Raw genomic sequence first — 23,907 nt, 5'->3', positions numbered from 1 at the left:
TTGTTTTTTGTTTTTAATTCTGAGAGATTTTGGAGGCGGTTTGATTTTGTTTGTGTGGATTGGGGTTTTTTTATTAGGTTGGGTCTTTTGTGTGTCCTCTGGTTTGTTTTTTTGTTTTGTTTTGTTTGGGTGGTTGCTTGGTTTTTGCTGGGGTTTTTGTTTGTTTGTTTTACAGTGGGTTTTTTTCCTGCTTCTCCTAACACCTTATTGTCTCTGCCAGTTCTTGAACTCCATTGGAGAAGTTGATTTTAGCCCCTCTGTCTTCTTCCTATCTGACAGCTAAAGTTGCCTGCTGCATTATTGAATATTTTTCCAGCTTAACTGCAAGACAAATAAGAAAAAATTTCTCCCTGAAAATTCAGTGCGAGCATCCATTTAAGGTGCATTTAAAATGCTGAATTTTGAGTTGACACAAGGCTGAGGCAACAGGCAGAAATGTCCAAGTCTTCATCATGAAAACTCTATATTTTTACCTTCAGAAACAAGATCTGAGTGACCAGTTCAAGGTCTGTGGGCACTGGTTTTGATTTAGCACCAGTATTTTGAGCCCATTAAGTTTGGGAGTGTTTGTGCTACAAGAGAAGGGGAAGAAGTTCGCAAGAAGTCAGGGAGAGAGGGATGCCTGATGTAAGAAATGGAAGCCCACAGTGGTTCCTTCCTAAGCCATGGACATTTCAACAGCTCCTAACAAAAAAATGAGTAGAAAATGAAAGTAAAACTAGTTCAGAGACTAAATGTCAGGTGTTCCTGTAAGTGACAAGGCAAGTGGTGAATCAACACGTGGCACGAAGTTTCTGCTGCTTGAGTGTGTGTCTTTCAGAATCTGGTGCTCAATAATGTGTGTGAGGACTTTAAAACTGCTGTCACTGTAGAGAAAAACTGAGAGTATTTAACATATTTTCAGTAAAATGTTGGACAGAATTTCTTTGTTGTCTTGAGATATCTTGGTGGAACCTTTCTGTGGACAAACACAATATTGGTAGTGGAGATGGAGAAGGTCAGTCACTGACACAAAAAATGAGAATATTTAAGTTTTTAATGGTAAAATTTTTGTGGTAAACCAAACCATAGGAACTACTTGAAATCTGCTTGTCACTGATTGCAGTTCCACCTGAATTTAAGCGGAATACATAGATACGTGAATATTTACAATATATAAGCCTTGTAAGCTTGGAAGGAGGAGGTTTTTATTACTATTTTTTATTACTATTACACAGTATTAGTAGGGTGGTTCTGCTCTTGAGACATGGCTGAATTGAGAGACACTTCAGATTTCTGTGAGTTGCACAGCTGTAAATAAAGTTGAGTTTCGTTTGCTGGAGGAGACGAGTCAAACCCAGGGTCCTCACTGGAGTGGCTGCACTCAGTTGACCTTTGTGGAAATGGTTGAAATTCTAATTTCCTGGCACTCCTACTGTTTCACGAGGGCCTCAACACAAGCACAGCCCTTTCTCTTCCGTATCAGAGGTTCTCACCTTCAGACAGTGCACACAGGAGCCTCCCTCTTCTACAGCACATCATTTCAAGTATCTTTTTATTAATCTTTTCACAATTGTTACTGAACTTTCTTCTCCAGTTTGTAAACCCTCTGTACTTTAAATTGCTTTCCAGCACTACTTTGAGTATGTGTTTATGTAGGTTACATTATTTCAGCTTTCATCTGATTCCAGGATGTGAAAGGTTTCATTAATTTATTGATGTAAGATCATAGGAAAAATTCCAGTAGTAATCATTGGTAAAATAATTGCAGTTTCTCTGCAAGCTATTGCTACTCTAAATCAGTCTTTTTTGTCTTTGTGCTCAGTCAAAGCAAACTTTTATCTCTTCATTTTCTTCTGGAGCTGTAGGTACTCCTGCTTGCCAAAGCCATCCTCTTCATCTTCTGTTTAGTCAGATGTTTGTGCCTTTTTCCTGTAGATTTGCCACTCATCTTTTTGGATTTCTAGGTTATCGCCATGCTTCGGGGTGGGATCAGTAGAGAAGTTAAATGTTTTTGCTGTCAGTACCACTCATTTATCTGGGGGACTGGGCTTGTTTGTGGGCTGTGAGGCAGCTCAGGAGTAGCCAAGAGCCCCCAGAACCTCACACAGTGTGGATGGTGTGACAGATTTGTGTATAAATTTAGGTGTGAGAGAGGAGATCCAGAGTGTGAGCAGGGAGGGATGACAGGAGTGCGGTACTGAATTGACGTGGCGACTGAAGCCAGCAAAATTCAAAATATTTGCATCATGAACTGGGAATCTGTGACCCCACCAGTTAAATTTTGTGTTGCTTTTTACTGTATTATGAAAAAGTGAATGAGAAGTATTCATGAATTATTTTGCCCTTCCTTACCTCTAAACTCTCCCAAGAACACTTTTGTTTTCTATTCCAAAGTTCCCATCTTTTCCCTTTCTGCAGTGGAAAGTACAGATGTCTGATTATGGCTTATTCTTCACTATTAATGCGTTAAGTTGTTTATATTCTGCACTTACAGCTGCTGAAACAAAGTGTTAAATAATTTGTCCTGCTAGATGGATTGGCTGAGAAAGTCTGTTTATGTAATACTTCTAAACATTGTGGAACAATGTCCCGAGCTCTCCACGGGAGTGTTTAGGCTGGGTGGGTGTGAACATGGCAGTGACACAGGGTGGCTTTTACAAGATGAGTGGAATTAATCAGCAGTGTTTCTCTTTTTTCCCTGCAGCCTTTCATGTCCCCTCGGTACCCTGGAGGTCCAAGGCCACCTCTCAGAATACCCAACCAGGTAAGGCTTTACCCCTGCTGCTCTGCAGGGCCCAGGGTGGGGGTTCCCTCCCTGTGTTACTCAGTTCTGTGTAAACTCATGTGCCCATCTCTGTTGGACATACAGATTATATTTATTTCACAGTAAATATGGGGATTATTGGTGAGAAACAGATCTCAGTGAGTGCTCTGTGGCTCCTACAGACACTCTGAGGACTTTGTAAAGGCTTTGAATTCCCAATTTTGTCTCATCTCCATCGGAGGATGTGCAGTGCCAGTGAGACATGGATGAGTAATGAGCTGCTGGTCATCAGCAGGGACCTTTTTTGGCCCATCTGTGAGAAGAGGGTTCTGGTGTTTTTAAGTTCTCCATAGTGCAGATAGAGGAGGAGAAAGAGTCGTCAGCAGATGAAAAGCTAAAGACAAGCAGACAAAAAAACATCAGTGGAGCTCTGAGAGGAAAACTAGGTCAATTACAATATTGGGAAAGGTTGAAAGGATAAATGGAAGAGGTGGTTTGGTCCAGCTTTGGCTTCCAGGACTGCCTTTCTGTTGTCACACTATTCCCCAGGCTCATTTCTGGCTATTTTTTTATATCTGTGTAACACAGTTTCATATTTTGACACTGTATCACCAGAAGATATGAAATCTAAATTTCAGTGAGCTGGATGTATCAGGTGGCAAGACTTCTCCAGGTGTTGCTCTACCTGGTCATGTTTGGAATCACGTTAAGGTACCTGTACCAGGGCTACTTTCTCACCAGGGCAGGGGGTGACTTAAGTAACCTTGACTGGGTGATCATCTGTGCAGTGCCATTAGTTCTGCACTTCATATTTGATAACATTTTACTGCTGTCACTCAGTGCGTTCCTGGTTTTTGGACTTCCCAATACTACCTTAGCCAGAGGTGTCTGAGCCCCTGAGCCAAGTGTTTGGGTTTCACACCTTGTGTGCCTGAGCAGGTTGAATCCTGGCAGGTGGGTGCTGGATGTGGTGGTTGGAAGCACTGCCAGCCTGCAGCTTTGGTCTCAGGAGTGGTTTTTTCTGCGCACTGTGGTATTTTCAGTCCAGTGTGGAAGCTAATCACATAATCCCAGCAAATTGCAGCTCTTGCTTCATTCACATTGTGCCACGTTCAGGAATTGCTGCTTTAACAGCACCGTCAGTACTCAAGTTACAGCATGGATGGGCAGTGTGTGGAAGCAATAAACTGTCGTGCAGCTTTAAGGCCCAAATTTTGGGTGGTAGTTTGGTCCTGGCATAATGGAAGGTGTCCCTGCCCATGGCAGAGGGATGGAATGAGCTGAACTTTAAGGTTCCTTCCAACCCAAACCATTCTGAGATTCTGCTCACTCAGGATACATTTTCACTGAAAATGTGGTGGTGCTTTGAAATGCAAAGTAGCACGTTGTGGATCAGCTGCAAAGATCCATTCATAAAAACATTTTTCTACTTGACCCAGCTACAGGTAAAACCATGTTAAAATGAGCTTTAAACCTAATTCAGTAAGCTCAGAGGGCAGATTAATGTGGGGATTTAAAAGCACATTAACTCTTGACTCAGAGGAAACATCCAGGAATTAGGAATGAAATATGTGTGTTGTGTCTTTAACATGAATTTCAAGGCATTCTGTGGTTTTATGCTGTGTTTTCCCTGCCTCAGGCCCTTGGAGGTGTCCCGGGGAGTCAGCCCCTCCTGCCCAGCGGGATGGACCCCACACGGCAGCAGGGTGAGTGCGGGACCTCTCCACAGCGCTGTCCTCACAAACTGGCACCTTTCTTCCTGAGCTCCAAACCTTTCCGCAGATCCTTAAGCTTTTCTGTTAATTAGAAAGGGATGATTCATTAAAAGTAGCTGCAGAAGGTGCTTGTGTCTTGCATAATTAAATCAGTCGTGCATTGCGTACATAAATAATGTCTTTTATGTTTTATTCGCAGGTCATCCAAACATGGGTGGGCCGATGCAGAGGATGACTCCTCCAAGGGGAATGGTGCCATTAGGACCACAGGTATTTTCCACAGATGGGTTATTCTTAGTGACAGGCCTAGACTTAGTCTATATTCTCTGTCTTTGCATAGCTTGAAGATGCCCAGGACTTGTTTTCATAATCCCTTTCCAAAACAAACTTCCTGTTTTACAAAAAAATCAGTTCTGAGTTGCAGCTGTACAAAACTGAAATGAAAATCTGTCATTTTCATTAATATTTGAAATTAAAAGAGGAATCCTTTCATTTGCTTTTTTAGAAAAGTGTATGTTGTAATCAAAGAATGACATTGGCAAGGGAGACCAGGAGTGGGGTAGGTGTTTCCTCCTCCTCCTCCTCCTCCTCCTCCTCCTCATTGATTAAGCTGTTTAGGAGGAAAAGATTAATACCTCTAACTTCACCAAAAATCCCTCTCCAAATTCTGTGAAGTTTTTCTTTCATCCACTGTTGATTTAAATTTTGGTGAGTGCAGGAGAGATTTTAGTGTGAAGTGAGACATCCACATTGCCATTTGTCCCTGCTGTCCATCTCGAGCCTCTCTGTGGCTCTGTCCCAGCAGTGCTCCAAGGCAGGGCACAGACAGTCCTGATGGCACCCCTGGCACACAAATCCAGGAGGCTGCTCTGTGTTTTGTCAGCACTGCCAGCCAGCAGCGTGGGTGGTGGTGTTTCACACTGGTTCTGCCAGTGTTTTGTTTCACAGTGTGCTTGTTGTGCCCACACTGTGCATTTTTGCTTCCCCATTTTAGATAATCTCTCTGGTGGCTTCTTGTTTGAATAACAACTGAATTCTAAATGATGGAATAGCTTTGCCTTTCAAGTCTGTTCACAACTGTCTCTACAATTTTGGGTCTTCTTCCTAGAAACCAGTTGTGCAGTTCTTCAAAACAGCTGCTGTGTGTGACCAACAGAACATTATTAAATATATTAGCTACTTTTTTCTGTAGCCCTGAAATGTATTTACCCTTTTTGGGAGTAGAAAAGAAGCTCTGCTGTGCTGCCATATGACATTGAGCTGATCCTTCATGCAGCACCATTAGTCACACAGCAGGCAAATCTCATGCCGCTTTTTATGAGGATAATTTTTCCATTTTTGCTGTCATTTAAGATGCAGTGTTTTTGTAAGCTTCTTCTTTCTTGTGCTCAGCGTCCTAACCAACACAAAATTTAAGTCCACAAAACTTAAGTTCACAAATGACTCCATAATTGAATCACCATCTACCTGGGCCACCAGGCTCTGCAGAGAGCATCACTGCTCTGAAAGAACATCTGTATGGGTGGCCCTAATGGCAGTGCTGTTATTTGAGGGCAAAGGAGTACATTTGCTTAGGATTAGCAGTAATTACAGTCAGAAGTTAGATTGTCCGGTGAGACAGATTGTTCTACTTGTATTCCACTGAATAAAAATAGGTGTAATTTGGTTTTTTGTGTAAGTAGTGCAGTCAAACTTTGGTCATAATATCAGGAGATAAATTCAGATTTCATGGGCCTTGGGAAATTAATTTGTTAGCATTGCTATGACGTTAATTGCCATATTAAATGCTCTCCATGATTATCACATTTGATTATCACAGATCTGGGATACTGGAAGGTGTCCCTGCCCGGGGCTAGGGGGTGACACTGGATGGGCTTTAAAGCCGCATCCTGGGATTCTGTGATTTATTAGAATTGAATAATGGAAAGAGAAATATAACGGTACATTTGAAAAGTTATATTGTATGGTTTAATTTTATGCAAACACAATGAAATCTAATTAGAAATAATACAGTTTGATATCTCAGAATCTTAGTCAGGGTTTCTGACTTTGAATAGCCTTGGTTTAAAAGTTGAATTCATTATAAAAACTGACCCTTGCTGGCCATAAACTTGAGCTCAATACATGTAAATTGTATAATTCCTCCTGAAACCATTTTAACCATTCTTAGCCAGTTTCTGTTGTTTGTAGTTGTTTCTCCTCGGGGTTAATCATCTCATTTTTTTAAGTCACCAGTCAGGGAATCCTGAAAGCATGAATGGCATGGCCTGTCCTGACAGCAGTTGCACAGGGATGTCATTAACCTGCTGTCCTTTCTTTCCCCCTCCTCTTTGGTTTTGTTTTTTTGTTTTGTGGTAGTCTGACCCTTGGTTGTCGTTGCAGAACTATGGAGGTGCCATGAGACCCCCTCTGAACGCTTTAGGTGGCCCGGGGATGCCTGGGATGAACATGTAAGCACAACATAAATCCTACTGTACTTAGAAAATTACTGCATTGCAGAAGGAACACTTGGGATGGATAAGGCAGGGCGAACATGCTTTGATGACCAATAAATGCAGTTTTAAGCAGTGAACCCACAGTCTTACAGGAGCTTTGGCTGTCCTAACAAGTCTATACAAATACTCAGTTTCTTTCACAGATCAAACTTCAAATACTGGAAATATTTTGTCTATGTAATCACTGATATATCCTTGTATGCATTTTAAAAAACGACACTGTTTATATTTCTACTTACTAAATATCTTGTGAGGAATGGTTCTTCTCTGCAAAATAAATCAGTACTTAATTGAAGCAAAATAGCCTTTGTCTGGAACTATTTATAAGAAAAAGAAGGACACATTTGCTTTGAAAGTCTTCCTCAATTGCAGTTTTCATTTCCTTAACTACATTTATTTCCAGTCTAAACAGATAGATGAGCTTTACAGATATGAGAGTATTTTTGTCAGTGTTTCTGTGTATTTGTGGGTCTGGATCATCATCTGGTAAAACCGGATATAGTCTGAGTTGAGATCTATTTCAGGCATGGATTTAGCCATGGCAGGGTGTTGTGCCTTGTATCCCTGAAGACAACCCCCCTTTTAAGTGTGTAGAAATACTTCAGATGTAACATTAAGAAAAGAGTAAAGATTTCTATACGCTTTTCTCATTATATCATACCCGTTTTTATAGAAAATGCAAATAAGAAATGTTAATTTTCATTTCAAGTAAAAAGTTTCCACCCTGAAAAGTTCAAAGAGGTACAGAAATAGATAATGTGATTTAAAAAATCCACCATACCTCTAATATATTTGGATTTCCAGACATACACTGAATTCTTGAAGCACATAAATTAAAATCTGAAGTTGTGTGTTGCCCTATCATAGACATCGCATATGGGGTTTCAAGACAATTGTAGGAACCATCCTGAGGGTAGGCACTTACGTTTTTCAATTAAATTGATGTGGAAAAAATATTTGGGCATTTGCAATTCAGTGTGAGTCAAGTATCAGGACTGTAGAGGCTTTCCTCAGCTCAAGACGGAATTAAAAAGAAAAGGAAATCTACTTTCCAGAAGTAAAATTGAGGGACAGGTAAGATATTTTGAAACTATTTATTGACATAAATGAGAGTTTGCACAGGAAAAGTAAGAAAAGAGTTTCCTGGATGATAAAAAGATTTCCTGGCCTACCAGAAAGACAGAAGATGGATTGAAATACTAATATTGCTGCTTTTTATAAGCACATTTTATCAGAGGGGTTGCTCTGAGTTGGGATTCTTTTAATTGTGTTTTCTGGACATTAGAGTGTTTTCTTACTGTAAATTTACTGCTGTCACTGGAATGTTAGTGAGGCCTTGTTTCTGTCCAGGATCAGACTCAGGGCTGGCCTGGGGGCAGTGGCAGAGGATGGACCCAAATGTGCTCTCTGTGTTACCCCTCGCCCTTTATCTCAGTGCAGGAGGCAGCCGTGGGGTCATCTGGGGAAATCACGTTTCAGCTGTACATAAGGATGTCTTTCATACCTGAGTGTTTTCTTTACATGACCTTCTAGTGTTCTGTTCTTTTTTTCTTGGATTTTTGGCAGTGTTAAATACAAAAATGTGTGCTCCACAGAAACAGCTGCTGTTTGAAATCCAGCTTTTCCTCCTTGGAAGGTGTGAAAGGAAGCTGCTTTGGTTAAGGGCAGGAGTATCTGCCAAATAAAATGTTACCATTTTTCTGGTTGAGAAAGTGTTCTTTATGGCCAGAAATGGCAGCCTGAGGACTCATAAGGCAGCATTTCAGTCTGTATAATCCACAAATGCAGCACTGCTGGGTAGCTCCTTGCTTTGTCATCAATAACACCATCAGCCTTCTGTTGGACACAGCTGATGCACAGCCCATGTTCTTCCACAGAATAACTTCATTTTAGCTGTAGGTTTTTTAGTTGGAACTTGATGTAGCCATTTTTAGGAAGATTTCATGTCTCTGCCAGTTTTTGGAACAAAAAGGCAGATTTCAGGGAGCAGTGTTACATTTCACTGGTGATTTTTAACACCCCGTGTGACCTGCAGTGCTGTCTCAGGCACTAAGAATATCTCAGTCATGCCTCAGAATTACAAAAAAAAAAAAAAAAAAAAAGGTGTGATTTTGTCTTTTAATTTCAATTCACAAACTTGAGTCTAGATGTTTCATTTCCTGATGGAATATATTCATCTCTTGGGAAACTAAAATTTCAGACTTTCATTTTTTCAAGCCAGCTTTGACGTTAACAGGACAAACTCTAAAAAATTGGTGCAGGCCAGCTGAAATTGGTCATACTTGCAGATACTTCATTAATTATTTTGGAATCAGTACTTGTATGGTGTTTTATGGCCCTGTCGGTCCTTCCAATATAAAACATTTAGTGGAAGGCAAAAGACCTGCTTGGATTGAATTGGGGAAAAAAATTCAGTTTGTAGGTTTTTATGAGTGTTTTATAAGCACTTGGCTCCACAAAATCCATGCAGCTTTCCAGCAGATTCTGCTGCAGTGATTTCTAAGTCTATACTGAAAGCTGTCCAATAAATCTGAAAATTCCAACAGCTTTTTAGATGAAAGGTGAGTTGCCATGTCTCAGTGTAAATTTCCGAGTTTCCGTATTCCTGTGGCTTAAACCCAGTCATGTCTCTGAGCCAGTACATGTCACAGAAATGAGTGTGAGCATTTGGGGTGAAAACAGCCTTTAAGTGTTACAAATATTCCTGGTTTTTCTGAAAGAGAGGATCCAATAAACCAATGAAAGATAAAAAAAACAGGAGAAAAAACCCAGTTAATATTTCACCATGTGATCATCAGCAGAGGAGAAATTGCTGAATATCTGAGCTGAGGAGCATTTCCTTGCACAGTCTTTCATTGAATGAGGCAGAAAAGACCATACAAACATTCTTGATTTCCAGCATTCCAACAATAATGGCAGTGGAAATAAGTAAATTTTCTCTTGATTTGTTTTTGAGAGAGTTCCTTTATAGTTTCATCAACAACGTAATAAAAAAAAAATAAGATTCAATATTAAATCCCTCAGGCAATGTATGCACTTAATAGTTTTTATTTCTGCAAGACTTAGAAAACTTTCAGAAATCATTAGTAAAGGGTGATTCTTTCTCTCTGTTTAAGTCTCTCTCCCATGCCTGGTGAGCTGCAGTGGTTAATGTTGCTTTTCTACAGCTAATGAGGCCAAAATGCCATTTTAGATGTGCAAGTTTTGTCATCTCTGCCTCTCCATTGTCACGGCCTTCCAAAAGTGATTCAGTCTCGTTTATAAACAACCAGGAGCTCTTAGTGCTCCCAGAAATAATTATGGGTTTGAGACATTGTGATGGTAAACACAGAGATTTTACCTCTGCTGTGTCTGAGTTCCCTCTGAATTGTTAAGAGAGGAAGCCTCATCCCCAAACTATTTTTCTGGGCTTAGCTGAGAGTGAGGAACTTAAAATAACAGCAGAAGTTGTGAGAAAAACCCTCTGAGGGTTTTCTGGGTTTAATACATGAAATTTATTATCATGACTGGTGTTGTTATCATCATAATCATCATGATCATCTTCATCATCATATAGGGATCATAGCAACATATTTTGTATGGCTTGTTCTTTTATAAATTAGGTGTTCCCAAAACATTTATTAGCTAATTGCACAAGTTTTACTAATGAAACATGACTATATTGCACTATTCTAGATCCATGGTAAATGCATGCATCCTCAGTACTTCAGGCATGTGCTTAATTATGTGAGCAAGATTACTGGTTTTATGACTGAACACTTATTTATTTTATGACTTAAACTGAGTCATAAATAAATTAATCAACTCACCAGATTATTAGATAGCAGTGCAACAACAAGAATTCTGCTCTTCATTTTAACTTGGGGTAGTTATGGTTTGTAAACACATTTTAGTTTGAAAAAAGCCACTTTCTTCCTTCCTCTGGAAACAGGTTATTCAGATTTTTTCCTCAGAGAATGCTCAGAGGATGGGGATGTTCTGTGTCTCATCATTCATCTTCTGTTTCAGGGGTCCTGGGGGTGGCAGACCTTGGCCAAACCCAACCAATGCCAATTCAGTAAGTAAATATTACAAATATATTTGACATCTTCCTGTATTTAGGGAAGTACCTTCACAGCAGGCCCAGCAGTGCCGTAATATAAAGGCTGTTCTGGGGTCCTACATGAACAGCAGTGTCTGGTATTTCTCCAGAAGGCAGAAAAATCTCATTTTCTTTCAGGGATCATTGGTTTAAGCATGTCCATTTTTAGCACTTGCATTTGGACAAGGTGGGTCTGGCTTGCCCTGTTAAACAGTTTTTTCTGGTTTTCTCACTTTGGGCTTTTTAATTCTATTAGTGAAACTCTTCTTCAGTTTTCTTTTGCATGTACTTGACTAAAATGGGTATTTCTTAACTGATAGTCAAAGTCTTTTCAGTCCCTGAAATCAGTTGGCAAGTCCAACAATAGATTCATTTGTAACAATCATTTGGCTGACAAGTTGTCTGTAGAGAAATCTGTGTTTGTCAGTACAGTTGCTCCTCCCACAACAGCACTGGCCTGTGTTCCTTTGGACAGAACAATTGCAAAGGCTGTAACACAGAAGACAACCAGATTATTCACAGGATTTCTCCAGGACACTGCCCTTTAAAAAAAACATAAATAAAAAATGCAAATAAATACCAGTGTCTTCTAAGGTGAAAGATGTGGTAGCTTCTTTTCCTTTTATGGTCAAGATTTTAATCAAAATTTGGTATCTCTAAGAACACACAAATTCAGTTCATGCTTGGCTGACTCTGAACTCCTGCTGAGTGAAATGCAAGTATGTGCTGCCTAAGTTCATAAACCTTATCAACTACATTGCCTTAATAGTCTTATACCTTAGCATTTTAATACTTTAATTTATAGTTAATATTTTCAAATTGCTGAAGAGAGGTGTTTATTTTGACAACAGAGGCGTTTCCCCCCACGATCGTAGCTGCATCTCTAGTTTCTGTAATTAAATGAGCACTAACCCACAGCTGCCTGGAGCCCCTCCCAGCGCAGAGGGAATCACAGCTTTTCTGTTGATGTTACAGATACCTTATTCCTCGGCATCTCCTGGGAACTACGTGGTGAGTACCTGTGTGTGTGTGCCTGTGTGTTTGTGGGACACCACGTCTCGTTCAGGCAGAGGAACAGCAGCCCAGATGTGGAGGGGAGCCCCCGTGTGTCGGCTGGGAGCTGAACATCTGGCCTGCACCGAGGGTTTCCAGCCGGCCCTGGTACAGATGTGGCTGTTCGTTACCAGAGTCGTCATCAGCCTGCTCTAATTGCCCTCGGTGCTGCTTCACTTGAGAAAACATTCCTGTAGCTAACACAGTGTATTGTCTTCAATAATGAAGGACAAAAAACCCCTTGGCTTTCTCAGTAAAACCATGCTGTGTGGGAGTTTCTGAACTTCTACAGGAAAAAAGTGTTTACGTGTAGTGCTGGATTTTGTTTCTGTCACCAGAGATTAACTTTGTTGATTATTTTAGATTCTTTATGTTGTTGTTGCTGTTGTTCTCAGCTTATTTGTATGTCTGAAGAGCTCTTCTAAGGCAGATTGTTTAGTCTGGTTTTGCCACATGAACAGGACTGGTGTCGCAGGGTGACGAGGGAGGATTATATATTTAAAGCAATTTATTTTGTGCTTTATTTAGACAATTAGCAGTGGAAAAGGTTATGATTCTTTTAAGTGTCTATAACTGTAGCTGTGATTTCATCACAATTTAGTGGAAGCAGCCAAGATTTGCTGTCCCCAAGTCAGTTCTTTCAATGCAGAACTTCACAGAGCTCTCTCTGTTTGGAAGACATTTTGTGGTTTTGCCACATTCCATTTTTGCAGAATTTAACAACATTTGGGGAATATTTGACTTCATGGACAGCAAATGTTTGAGGATGAGGGATGGGCCAGAGAGCTCCTTAAAAAGGTTTATAGTGAAAAGATTTGTAATCTGGATTTATTAACTTTGAGAACTTAATACAATTAATCTATATATAATATTTTAATATATAGTAATATATAAGCTTATCTACAAATATGTAAGTGTATATAATATGTATAAATATACAAATGTATACTCTCTTTATACATAAATAAAATTATATTCTCAGAGTGAAAATAGTTGATACCAAGAGGCTTTCTAAGAGAAGAAAATACACAAACAAGGAGAGTAAAAGCAAATTTACAATGAGATGCAAAAGTTAATGAAGACAAGTAACTTTTCTCATGAATGACCAGTTAGTTGTTCCTGCATCTCTTTATGTAATGTTGAAAAATATACAGAGAGAGCCCTTAAAAAAATCAAGTTTGTGAGCTTAGTACACAGGTATATGAATACAAAGTGTATGGAGAGCATGTGATGCCTAGAGGGTCATGTAGGTATGGGTAAAATGTGGATATGTATTTATGGATAAAAAGTATGTGGATAGATATCCTGTAAGCAGACAGGAACAGCCAAACCCTTGTAATTGCTGCCACTGAAAAGATATCCCTGCCTGAAACAGAATATCTGCTATTTTAAATTATAACAAAAGAGATAAAGTACAGTAATAGTCATATGGCAATGGAAATAATAATTATTACTAGCAATCTATGTACGTTTTATTATGGAAAGTCAACATTTATTGTCTTTTATTGATGCAGGCATTTTTAGCACAGTGGAAGTTGCTAGTTTTTCATGTTACCTAAAGATATTAGGGGTTCTGGAAACATAGGAAGCAAGATGTTGTGTTTCTGTTCTTAGTAAATGCTTAGGGTGATTAGAATAAAATCCCTGGAGAGCCCTAAAACTCTTGTTTGACAATCGGAGCATTTTGTGTTTCTTGGACTTGATCAGATTTGTGACATGGAAATACCCAAAACGTAAAAAAATATATGTCCCTTGATGTTTGGGTTTTTTTGGTGTGTCTCTTTTAGCTTTAGTCTAACCTTTTATTTCATGCTAACTGACAATTTTTCCTTTCTCCAGGGTCCTCCAGGAGGTGGAGGGCCACCAGGAACACCCATCATGCCTAGTCCTGCAGGTACTGAAATACACTTGGAAACAACAAAATTACAAGGGATTTTAGGAAGTACACGAGTTATTTTTTTAATAAAGAATCAGATAACTCTAAATTATGGGGTCTGTATTTCCTACATCAGTTTCTTTTTCCCTACTTGCTGATGTCTCCAGCTCAGGGAATTTTCCTAACTGGCCATAAAAACTTAATGCACAAGTATAATGACTTCATTAACTAGAATTCCAGGGATTTAAATATTTAAATATTATATTTTTATAAAAATAAAAATTAAAAACAGAACCAAATAAAATAAAAACACTCAGAAAATGAACAAGTGAAAAGCAACTTAAGGTAAATATATGTTGAAGTTCTGTTTCCCAAAGCATGAAAACACTTAGAAATTGGCCCCTGTGAGTTTTGTGAAGGTATTTACTCACCTCTGAGACCAACAGCTCAAGGATTCCCACAGCCCAGCCATCCCATGTGTTTTTGACACGAGCCAGCAGAACATGGGGAAAGCCAGGGATGTGTGTGGACAAGGAACTTGTTGCCTGTCTCAGTGAATGTTGAAAACAACTTTATAGGCTGATTTTACTTTAGGCTAAAAGCTCTTGTGTTCTCCCTTTTCCTCAGACAGCATATTTGACTGTTCTAGTGTGATACACAGGGCTCTGCATATAGTGGAATTATTTGCTTAGATTAATGCTTAGAAAATCATTTTGGAAAGATTAATTGGTAGACAGAAACCTTGATATCTTCCTGTTGTATGTACAAGACCATTGGGTGTGGAATGGTCTTGTGGAGGGTCCGGGTACGAGTGCTGAGCTCTTTTCATTCTCTGTGCAGATACTGATTGTCCAGAGTTGCCAATATTTTTTTTTAAATCGTGCTATCCCCTTGGGGATGCATACAGACTTTTTTCAGGTCATTCTCCTTTCAGTTTCTGTCATTTTGGGGGGCTTTTTGCAAGCATTGCACCAGGCTGTACCATGAAGATGTATCAGCTAAAGACTCCCTCAAGAGTGAAGGATCTTTGCACAGCGTTCCACTGAAGAGCTGGATATATTCAAAATCATATGGACTTGACAGGGATGAGAGTACTGTAACTCCCAGTCTGTGCAAGGAAAAGCTTTTTATCATTTATTACAGATGGAAAACAAATTACAGGAAGCGTTGATAAGAAAAAAAGTCCTGTTCTATGGATAATATTGAAGATGAGTGAAGAAATTTAGAACTCCAGGAAACAGGGTTTATGGAATTAAATAGTTACAGATTCTTGGTGATTTATAAACCTTTCAACAGTCATGCATAAAACTAGAGCACAGAAGTAGTCACTTGGGGACCATGGCAATTATTTCTTTTCATAGCCCTGTTGTGTGGCAGCAATGGATAGAAAGGGAATAAAATCTTCTGTTATATTGCCGCTGTGTATGGGATTCAGGCACAGTAATAATATGAACAAAATGACAGGAAATGGATGAGGTGAGTAATTTTATTGAAAAGTGTATTTTAGCACTTAAAATAATTTCTTATTACAGATTCAACCAACTCTGGAGACAACATGTACACTTTAATGAATGCTGTGCCACCTGGGCCCAACAGACCTAATGTAAATATGAATCTACTTACATCCTTCTTTGAGTAGTCCAGCCTTTTGTTTATCCAAACACTGTGTTTCCATCAGCTATCATTATTGCTAAGCTTTCCATTTTTATGGGTGGCTCTTTATGGGCCTCTGGGAAAAAAGTGCTAGTAGAACTTAAATGTATATAGATATGCTAAATCATTATGCAGTAAACTGTAGATTGTTTGGCTATAATGGCAATGTCCTTTAAATGTGTGAAGAGCTAAATTTAAGGTTAATTACTGGAATTGGACAGAAACTGCTCAAGCTGTGAAGGTGATGTGGAGCTTTCCAACTCTGTATAGGTCAGGTGGGGTTTGAAAGCTGTTAATTAATCATGAATGGATTTAAGAGAGTTATGAAAGTTCCCTATAACTTCAATGGGGGTAGGGCTGAGTTGCCAGCAGCAGTCTGGGAAGTTATACAAAAAGCATTGAGGTAAATAATAGATTATTATTTTGTTGGCTTCCAGCCTACAGAGATGACAGTTTCCAAAAACCATGAAAGTGAGCAAAAACAATGCTGTTTTTCAGTCTTCAGATGAGAGACCTTCACTTAAAGGTCTGAATGGGACTTGAGAGTCTCTTCTCATTCAGAGCTGAGGATTTTTCATTACTTTTTTTTCCCTCTTCTCCTGAGGAATATTCTCTCTTTATTAGGTTGTGTGAAAAATAATTGTACAGTTTTTAATGCCTGCTCCTCTCGTAGTTTCCACTGGGGCCAGGCTCAGATGGACCCATGAGCGGACTGGGTGGAATGGACTCACATCATATGAATGGATCATTAGGTAATGCGAATAGTAAATATTGCCAATGTGGTGTATTTTCAGTGACAGTGCTATTTTCTGTGACTAATTTTTGGGAGTTCTGTGGAAGACAGTATGTAAAAATGTATGAAAAAAGTTGTAAGTACATCAGTGAGATGAAGGGAGTGACTTGAAGAGGCTGTGGCAATAAAAAAAAAAAATTGAAGCTCACTGAGTAGACTTGTTGTGAACAACGAAAATTCAGCATAGGCATCTCCTACTGAAAATTACTTTTTTTTTTAGGAAAGCATGTCCCTGAAATTTTAGATTAGTTTATATAAGGACACTTTTACAGCCTTTCTTTACCTATTACAATCCTAAAATGGGCAGTTGGTTTAACTAAGAATGATGCACATTGCATTCAAATCAATGAAAATCTCTGTGAGAGGCAGCCACGCCTTTTTCTGTTGCTTTCTACAGTGACAGAAATTATTTCTCCTTAGCTAAAATGAAAAATTAAATTGAAACAGTTATGGAAGGATTTTACATGTACATAGCATGTAATTTATCCTTTTGGGCCATGACAAAATAACTCTTGGTAACATCTATGTATCTGACGTTTTTAGAGAGAGAAATCATATTCCTTCTGAGCCCTAATTTGCCTGGTTGTATGAAATACTTATTTCAGTCCTCTCCCACAGCTCCATTTGTGATTGTTTTGCTGTGAGACTCTTCTAGTTTTGTACTCAGTACTCTTCCAGAATTTGTCTTTCCTGAACATATGTGTCTTTTGCTGCTAAAAGAATGCTTTTCTGTGTTCATCCATCCTAAAGTTGCATTTCCTTTATTCTTGGCTTTACCTGAGGTGAGACCTACAGCATGTGAAAAAAACCCTCGATTAGTTTTCAATAGTCTTGCTCTCACTATATTTAATTTCATTTGGTTTCTGTTACTCTGCACATCAGGATCATCTGGTTTCTTCTAAGAGCTACTCTGTACATGTAGTGCAGCAAAAGTTGACAAGAGCCCCAGACTGATGGAGTTGATTACTCTGTACCGCCTGTAAACTTTTACTGAGTTGGTTATGTTTTAAAATGTTAATGTTGCACTGTGTGTTTTCTATGAAAAAATTATTGGTTTAGCTTCAGCTCAAAACTAACTGAGCAATTGTCTGTTTTAATTTCAGGCTCAGGAGACATGGACAGTATTTCCAAAGTGAGTATCTAATCAAATATTTGGAATTTTTAGAGGGTTTCACTCTGAACTAATTTCCTTTGTCTCCATTATGAATCTTTTTTTAATGCAGATTCATGTTATCATATTCTATATAATTACCTCAAGTTCAGAATATGATAGATCATGTTGTAGTCTTTGATACTCTTAAAATAAATGAAACCAGTTCTAATAATCAATTCTAGTCAAATGTAAAGTTGGGGCAATCTCCTTAAGGTGTTGCAGGATTGGGTTTGTCACCTCTGTAAGGTAATGTTAATATCTTAATCCTCAGGATAAATTCCCAGAAACTAGATTAGGAAGCAGTTTCAGAAGAAGCACTGTTTTGATATCACAAACATTAAATAGCTGGAAATGGATGTGAGTTTAATCTGCAGGGATTTTGCATCTACAGAAATAATACTTGAATGCGTCACTTCAGTAAAAATAAAAGTGCTGTGGACGTGATCGTCATTAACTCAGGATTAATGAGCTGATGTGGTATTGGTAAAGAGGCATAAATAAAGAGGACCCTGTGTTCTTAAAACATTTTCAGACTCTGCACAAAGTAAAGCGATGCATGGAAAAGACCACATTGCCTTGGCTGTGCTGTGCTGGGCTGTGCAGTGGTGGGTTCAATGAAACCCTTCTGTGAGATAACCAGCATACATCATTTTTTTAATCAAAGTCTGTGTTTTTTCTTCAGTATTTTATTGCAAAGTGCAGCATTTTTAAGGGAAAAAGCCAAAACATTTCCATTCCCTTGGGATAATTTTTAAAGCCGGTATTGCACTTGTAGCTATTCAGCGCTGTGCTGGTGCAGGTATCAGTAGCTTTGAAAGCTTGGGTCCAAAACAATTTACCTGGAAGTCTTATATACATTAACCTGCATGAATAACTCATGGAAATCACATTTCATCTATGTGGTTTTTAAGTAACGAAAAGGAAAATGGTGTTAATTTTGCCTGTAACACAGTTGTCCATAGCAAATGGATCCAGTCAGTCTTGGCAGAATCGGTACAGCTCACGGAATTCCTAGCTTTTTAGAGAAGATTTTGATTAAATTAGCTGAATGGTAGAACATAAAGTTTTTTATGAAGTAGATTAAGATGAGGGCAGTAAATTAACTGAAATTATGGATATTAAATAAACATTAATAACCTGCATTTATTGCAATGCCCATGGAATTTGTGCAGGCATCAGGTGTACTCTTGCTTTAGAAAACCCCAGTTGGAGCTAGAGTGCTGGACCCCAAGTGGTCACAAAAGCAGCCTGAGGGAGTCTCTAAAACAGGATTTTTTTCAGGAATTTGGCCCTTTGGGGCTGGCATGCTGTAGCAACGGCAGAATGTCAAAGCTTAGTTCTACACAGAGCAAGATAAAATAGGGGAAATCCTCCAGGAATGAGCAACAGTGCAGAGCATAAATGAATGTGACAAGGTCTTTGTATTCCTGGATTTTACGGGCAGAGGGAGTGATGTGATTGTGTAGCCTGACCTCCTGTGTAACACAGGCAATGGACTCCCCTGAGTTAATGCCTGCTGAGGGTATAGCAGCAGTTCAGGGTTCAACCTTCTCCGAGCTGTGGGGCCCTGAATTTCTGGTGTACCTGATGGACTGATGTTAATCACCTCGTTAGGCTTTTAGTTGTCTTTGATGGGCATGTTGTCCAGTGGCCCTGGGGATCACAGTTTTGGAAGCAGCGAATTAGACTGAAGAAAGAAGAAGGGCTAAGGCAGGGCTTTTGACCCAACTCTCTGAGCTGCATTTCAGATGCTGGTAAAGAAGTTCTGCTTGCATGTCATGTACATAATTAGTTTGGTATTTATATTTATATTTATATTTATATTGCATTCTGTTTTTCTGGGTTAAAAAGAAAGGCAAGGAAAGAACTGTGATAGATGTAAGGATTTCATTTTGAGATCCATGGTTTCACTCCTCCCTTCCCCTTACTTCTGTTTTTCCATCGTGAGTGTAGTGGTTTGGTCCAAAATACTCATTACTGTTTATCTGCTGTGAGATAAGAATTAGGAGAAATGCAAAACAGGCACCAAACTTGAAAGAATATAAAGAAGTTTATTAACAGACCTAAAAGAAGAAAAAAAAAATTATACCACCTTCAGAACTCTCCTCCTCCCCCCACCTTCCTCCCTTCTCCCACTGACAATGTGAAAAGACAACCCTTAAGATGTTCAGTCTGTTTACCACTTCCATAATAACCTTGTTCAGTCCATTTAGAAAGAGAAGTCTCTTCTTGCTCATGCTATGAAAACATTATCACAACGAGACAGCCGCCCACTTCCAAATATTGTTCAGTCCATTTAGGAAGAGGAGTCTCTCTGCCTGCGTGTGAGTCCTTTCCCCCGACTTGCAGCTTTTCCCGCAACTGCTTTCGAGGGTCCACTCTTGAAGTTTTTTGGGGTACAATTTTAAGGTTGAGCCGTTCAGAAACAAAAACAGAGGCCCTTCTCCTTCCCTGGGAGCAAAGGGTCTTCATCATCTTCATCTTTAGGACTATCTCTGGGAGCATCTCTAGGGACTGAGGTTTTCTCCTTTCCCATTTGGAGCAAAGGTCCTCATCTGGTCCATCTCTCCCTGTCCAAACTTCTCATGAAATTACAGCTGCGTCAGCATCTGCCTATCTCAGCGCAGGTGCTTTTGCTTACGAGTTGAACACTCCACCCCCCATATCTTCATGGAATTACAACGGGATACTCTGATATATCATAGCTTCACAACAGAATTTCAGCTTTAAGCATCTCCTCTCTCTCTTCCCTCAGGTTTTCAGCTCTTCACAGCAATAAAAGGGTTACTCTCACCTCGGCCTTGCAGCTTTGCAGCTGGAATGTTGAATGTTTCTTATCGCAGTGGAGAGGGGGGAGAGCTGAGCTGCTCCAGCTGCCCACGGCAAGGCAGTGGGGGGGGTTCCACGGCTGGAACAGGTCCATCGACCCAGGATGGCCGTGGCCCGGCCCGGCCCGGCCCAAGCAGGGCCTGGCCGGGCCCGCTGGCCCCCACACGGGGCCCGCAGCCACCTGTCCCAGCGCCGGAAACGAGAGAGAGCTTGGAGGGGGAGTTTGCCTATTCTTAAATGTGGATCACAGAGGTGGTCACAACTTTAAGTGGCTTAGAGAATTGTCCATATTCAAACTGGCCAGCTGATAGGTTCTATCAGTTCCCAGAGGAAACTGTAAGCACCCCTTAGCAAGGACGTCCCTTCCGGGACTATGCTTGCTAACCTATGACAGTGAGTCTTTAAGTACGAGATGTAACAGTGATGGAAAGAGGATTGCCCATGGTTCAGTTACTGCAAACCAGCTTTGTAAGAGCACCTGACTAATTGTAGTGGGTACAATAACCATGTGTGAGCTATTGAGGCAGAATAATTTCTATGGCAATCACCTTGTTTCACCCATTCTCCTTTTGAAGTTGCAGAGGCAGTTGTGCACTGGCTGTAAGAAAAGGAGTAACAATTAATTTTTGGAAGGCTTTAGGTTGTTACTATTTCAGTACATTGTGACCACGATGAGCAAACCTCAGGCACAGGCCTGCGCAAAGCTCTGTGCAGACCAGATCTGCCTTTAAGTACATATTTTGTCTATCTTTAAGTACAAACTCGTACCTCACATATGTCAGGGCTCACAGACGTGGCTGCATTCAACCACATGATTTAATATGAGCTTCCTCATATCGCTGCTGCAGCCTTTTATAGCTTTTCTTGACTTCAGCAGAAGCAGATGCTGACTATAACCTGAAAATGAGGCACAGGTAAATAATCCTTGCTTCAGGAAAGAGAACATTACTTAACAGGCTAAAATTAGTGACTGAATCATGCAGAACCCTGCTGGGGCTGATTTTTCATCCTTGAGAAGCCCAGTGCACTGCACAGAGCACCTAAGTGCACCAAGTGATGTGTGGAGCATGCCCTGGGCACACCTGGTGAGGCTGGGAAATGAACTGAAACCTTCAGCACTGAATCTGTATTTTACAATCTTATTTAACAGAACTCTCCCAGTAATATGAGCATGAGCAACCAGCCTGGCACTCCCAGGGATGACAGTGAGATGGGTGGAAACTTCCTAAACCCCTTCCAGAGTGAGAGTGTAAGTATTTCATTACCTGCGTTGTTGGGTTGCAAAGGTGGACCTGTATCTCTGGCCTTTTGTTTCGAAAAAGAAAATTTACAAGTTTTGTAGTGTGCTTGTAGTGCAGTGCTGTGTCTTGCATGGTTTTTAATAGCTTCTGAAAGTACAGTATTCATTTGAATAAAAAATACTGTGCAAAAGAGAGGTGAAGCTGGAAAAGGTGGGAGGCATAGATTTACTGCAGAAACTTTTTCTGGGCTATGAGATCAATGAAAAAGCAGGGTTTACACTGAAGTATGTGATGAGAGCACCAGTAGATTCCATGTTGCAAAGATGCAGAGTGCTGTTGCACCTATAAAAGGCAGAGGTTCCCACTATAGTGTTCATTCTGGGGCAAATTGTGCTTTTTCTAAGAATGGATAATGGTCAAAGCAGCAAAATGTGGTGTAAACAGTTCACAGAGCAGGACTGTGATATTGTCATAGTTGTGTGCCTGAAGCTGGGTTTCTAAATCCACGTCTAGGTCCCTGAATAGGAGAGTAACCTCATTACCTATGCCAGTGGTGAACTGCAGCTCAATAAACAGCTTCTGTTGGATCACAGCATAGTTGAGTTCCATGGAAAATTTCATGGGAATCAGATTTTAGGGCTTTTGGGAGGTTTTCTTTTTTAGCTAGTGAAAAGGAAGAGATTCTCTCAGTTAGCTGTTGGTGGGCACACATTCAGGTTGTGTGGAGTGTTGAAGAAAACTGTCATACACAACCTAAAAAGAGCAATGTTTAATATCTGCCAAAATGGCAGTAAACTCAGAACCTTCATGAAATGTGGTCCCCGTTCCCAGCAGCCCTTGGCTCCCAATCTGGCACACTCTGCTGTGCTGAGGGCAGGCAGGGTCACTGAAACAGGGCTGTGGGAACAAGAGCAATCAGTGGTACTCCAGAGAAAATCTGTGTTCCCAGACATTTGCTGGGTTCTGGGTGTTTTTGTGCTGCCTGGAAGAGCCAGGGGCTTGGATTCCTAAGGGCTTTGTTGAGATGTGTGCCTGCAAGGCAGGAGTGACACATGCCTGTCTGCTCCCCGGGACTGCTGTCTCTCTAACATGGGTTGCTCTGTTGCCCTGGGGAACTGCTTTGCTTTCTGATCCATATTTTGCCACTTGGCTGCTCAGAATAGGCGTTATCATGGAGTCCTTTCTCCAGTAGATTTGCTCTTCAGTTCACCGGGAATTTTGGTTAGGGGTGGGTAACAATGCAGGGCTTAATAACAAGTTAAAAACCACCTTGAGACCGTGGTTTGACTTCTTTCCCAAAGTGATCCCCCAGATACCCTGGCTCAGATACAGGAAATTACTTGAGCAGGTGCTTTGCCTTAAGCCTTGGAGCTGGTAGTCAGACCTGTGTAGTTTATGTGAGGGGGAAGACCCATCTAAAATGTTTTTTCTATGTGCTTAGACACTTGGAAATGGCCAGCTTGGAACTCAAGACTTGGCAGGATATTTGTGGCACGTGTGGTTTTGCACAGGCAAATTTATATTTCCTTTTTCTTATCTTCCTGCATTTGAACATTTTCCTCTGCTTAGAGGATTTTAGGCCAAATTAGGTGTTTTATGCAGTCCACAGTTTTCAATTTAAGAACAAATTATGTTGATAGATGTGCATTTCTTCTAGGCGTTGTGGTGTCCCTTTAATGAAGCACTGCTAACCTGAGGGTAGCTGTAGCTTGGGTAAAGGCTGCAGTTCAGTTTGTGTCACTGCAATAGTGTGATGAGGTGATTGAATTTTTGGTTCACATAAAGGAGAATGACCACTGGTCCCTGATTCAGCTTGCCCCCCCTAAAATTGCTAACACAAAATAATACAGACCAAAAGCCTAATTTAATCACAGTCATACATATCTTTGCTTCTTTCTTCCCATAAAGTAATAAAAAAATTCTCCAAAATCTTCCTGTGGTTCAGCTACGCATGAGTGCAGCCAGTCTACCTGAGACTAGGCACCTGCCCAGGTAAATTGCCCAGTAGCCAGCATTGGCCAGGAAAGGGTGTGGAAAGCCTCAGTAAGGTATCGGCTCATCACAGCACCCAGGTAACACCAAAACAGCCCTTAGGAGTTGCCTTTGTCAGCAGTAGCCATATTTTTGCATGAGAGAAGCACAACAGAAGTTCTGAGGACACAAACTGAACTACAGCCCCAGCAGAGGCTCCAGCAGGAATTCAGCAGGGAGCTGAAGGAGCCCTGAACCCATTGCTGCGGTCCAGGCGTGGATGTAGCTACCTGGGGTGGGG

General features: G+C 40.3%; 1 protein-coding gene across 4 annotated transcripts in view; it reads left to right on the top strand.

The window, feature by feature from the left end:
• SSBP2 (single stranded DNA binding protein 2) overlaps positions 1-23,907 on the top strand; it is a 136,452-nt gene that overhangs the window by 100,232 nt on the left and 12,313 nt on the right. For 2 of the 4 annotated variants that reach the window (XM_032096552.1, XM_032096549.1), the window contains 11 exons: positions 2,687-2,746; positions 4,386-4,452; positions 4,661-4,731; positions 6,820-6,911; positions 10,965-11,013; positions 12,013-12,048; positions 13,930-13,984; positions 15,499-15,569; positions 16,293-16,371; positions 17,516-17,544; positions 21,545-21,643. In XM_032096552.1, coding sequence (XP_031952443.1) covers positions 2,687-2,746; positions 4,386-4,452; positions 4,661-4,731; positions 6,820-6,911; positions 10,965-11,013; positions 12,013-12,048; positions 13,930-13,984; positions 15,499-15,569; positions 16,293-16,371; positions 17,516-17,544; positions 21,545-21,643 — 708 coding nt within the window. The remainder of the gene's footprint in view (positions 1-2,686; positions 2,747-4,385; positions 4,453-4,660; positions 4,732-6,819; positions 6,912-10,964; positions 11,014-12,012; positions 12,049-13,929; positions 13,985-15,498; positions 15,570-16,292; positions 16,372-17,515; positions 17,545-21,544; positions 21,644-23,907) is intronic. The other 2 variants (XM_032096553.1, XM_032096551.1) reach the window with 1 other exon arrangement.

Source organism: Corvus moneduloides, chromosome Z (genome assembly GCF_009650955.1).
Source record: "Corvus moneduloides isolate bCorMon1 chromosome Z, bCorMon1.pri, whole genome shotgun sequence".
In the NCBI taxonomy this organism is placed as follows: domain Eukaryota; kingdom Metazoa; phylum Chordata; class Aves; order Passeriformes; family Corvidae; genus Corvus; species Corvus moneduloides.
This window is presented reverse-complemented; position numbering and strand designations above follow the sequence as displayed.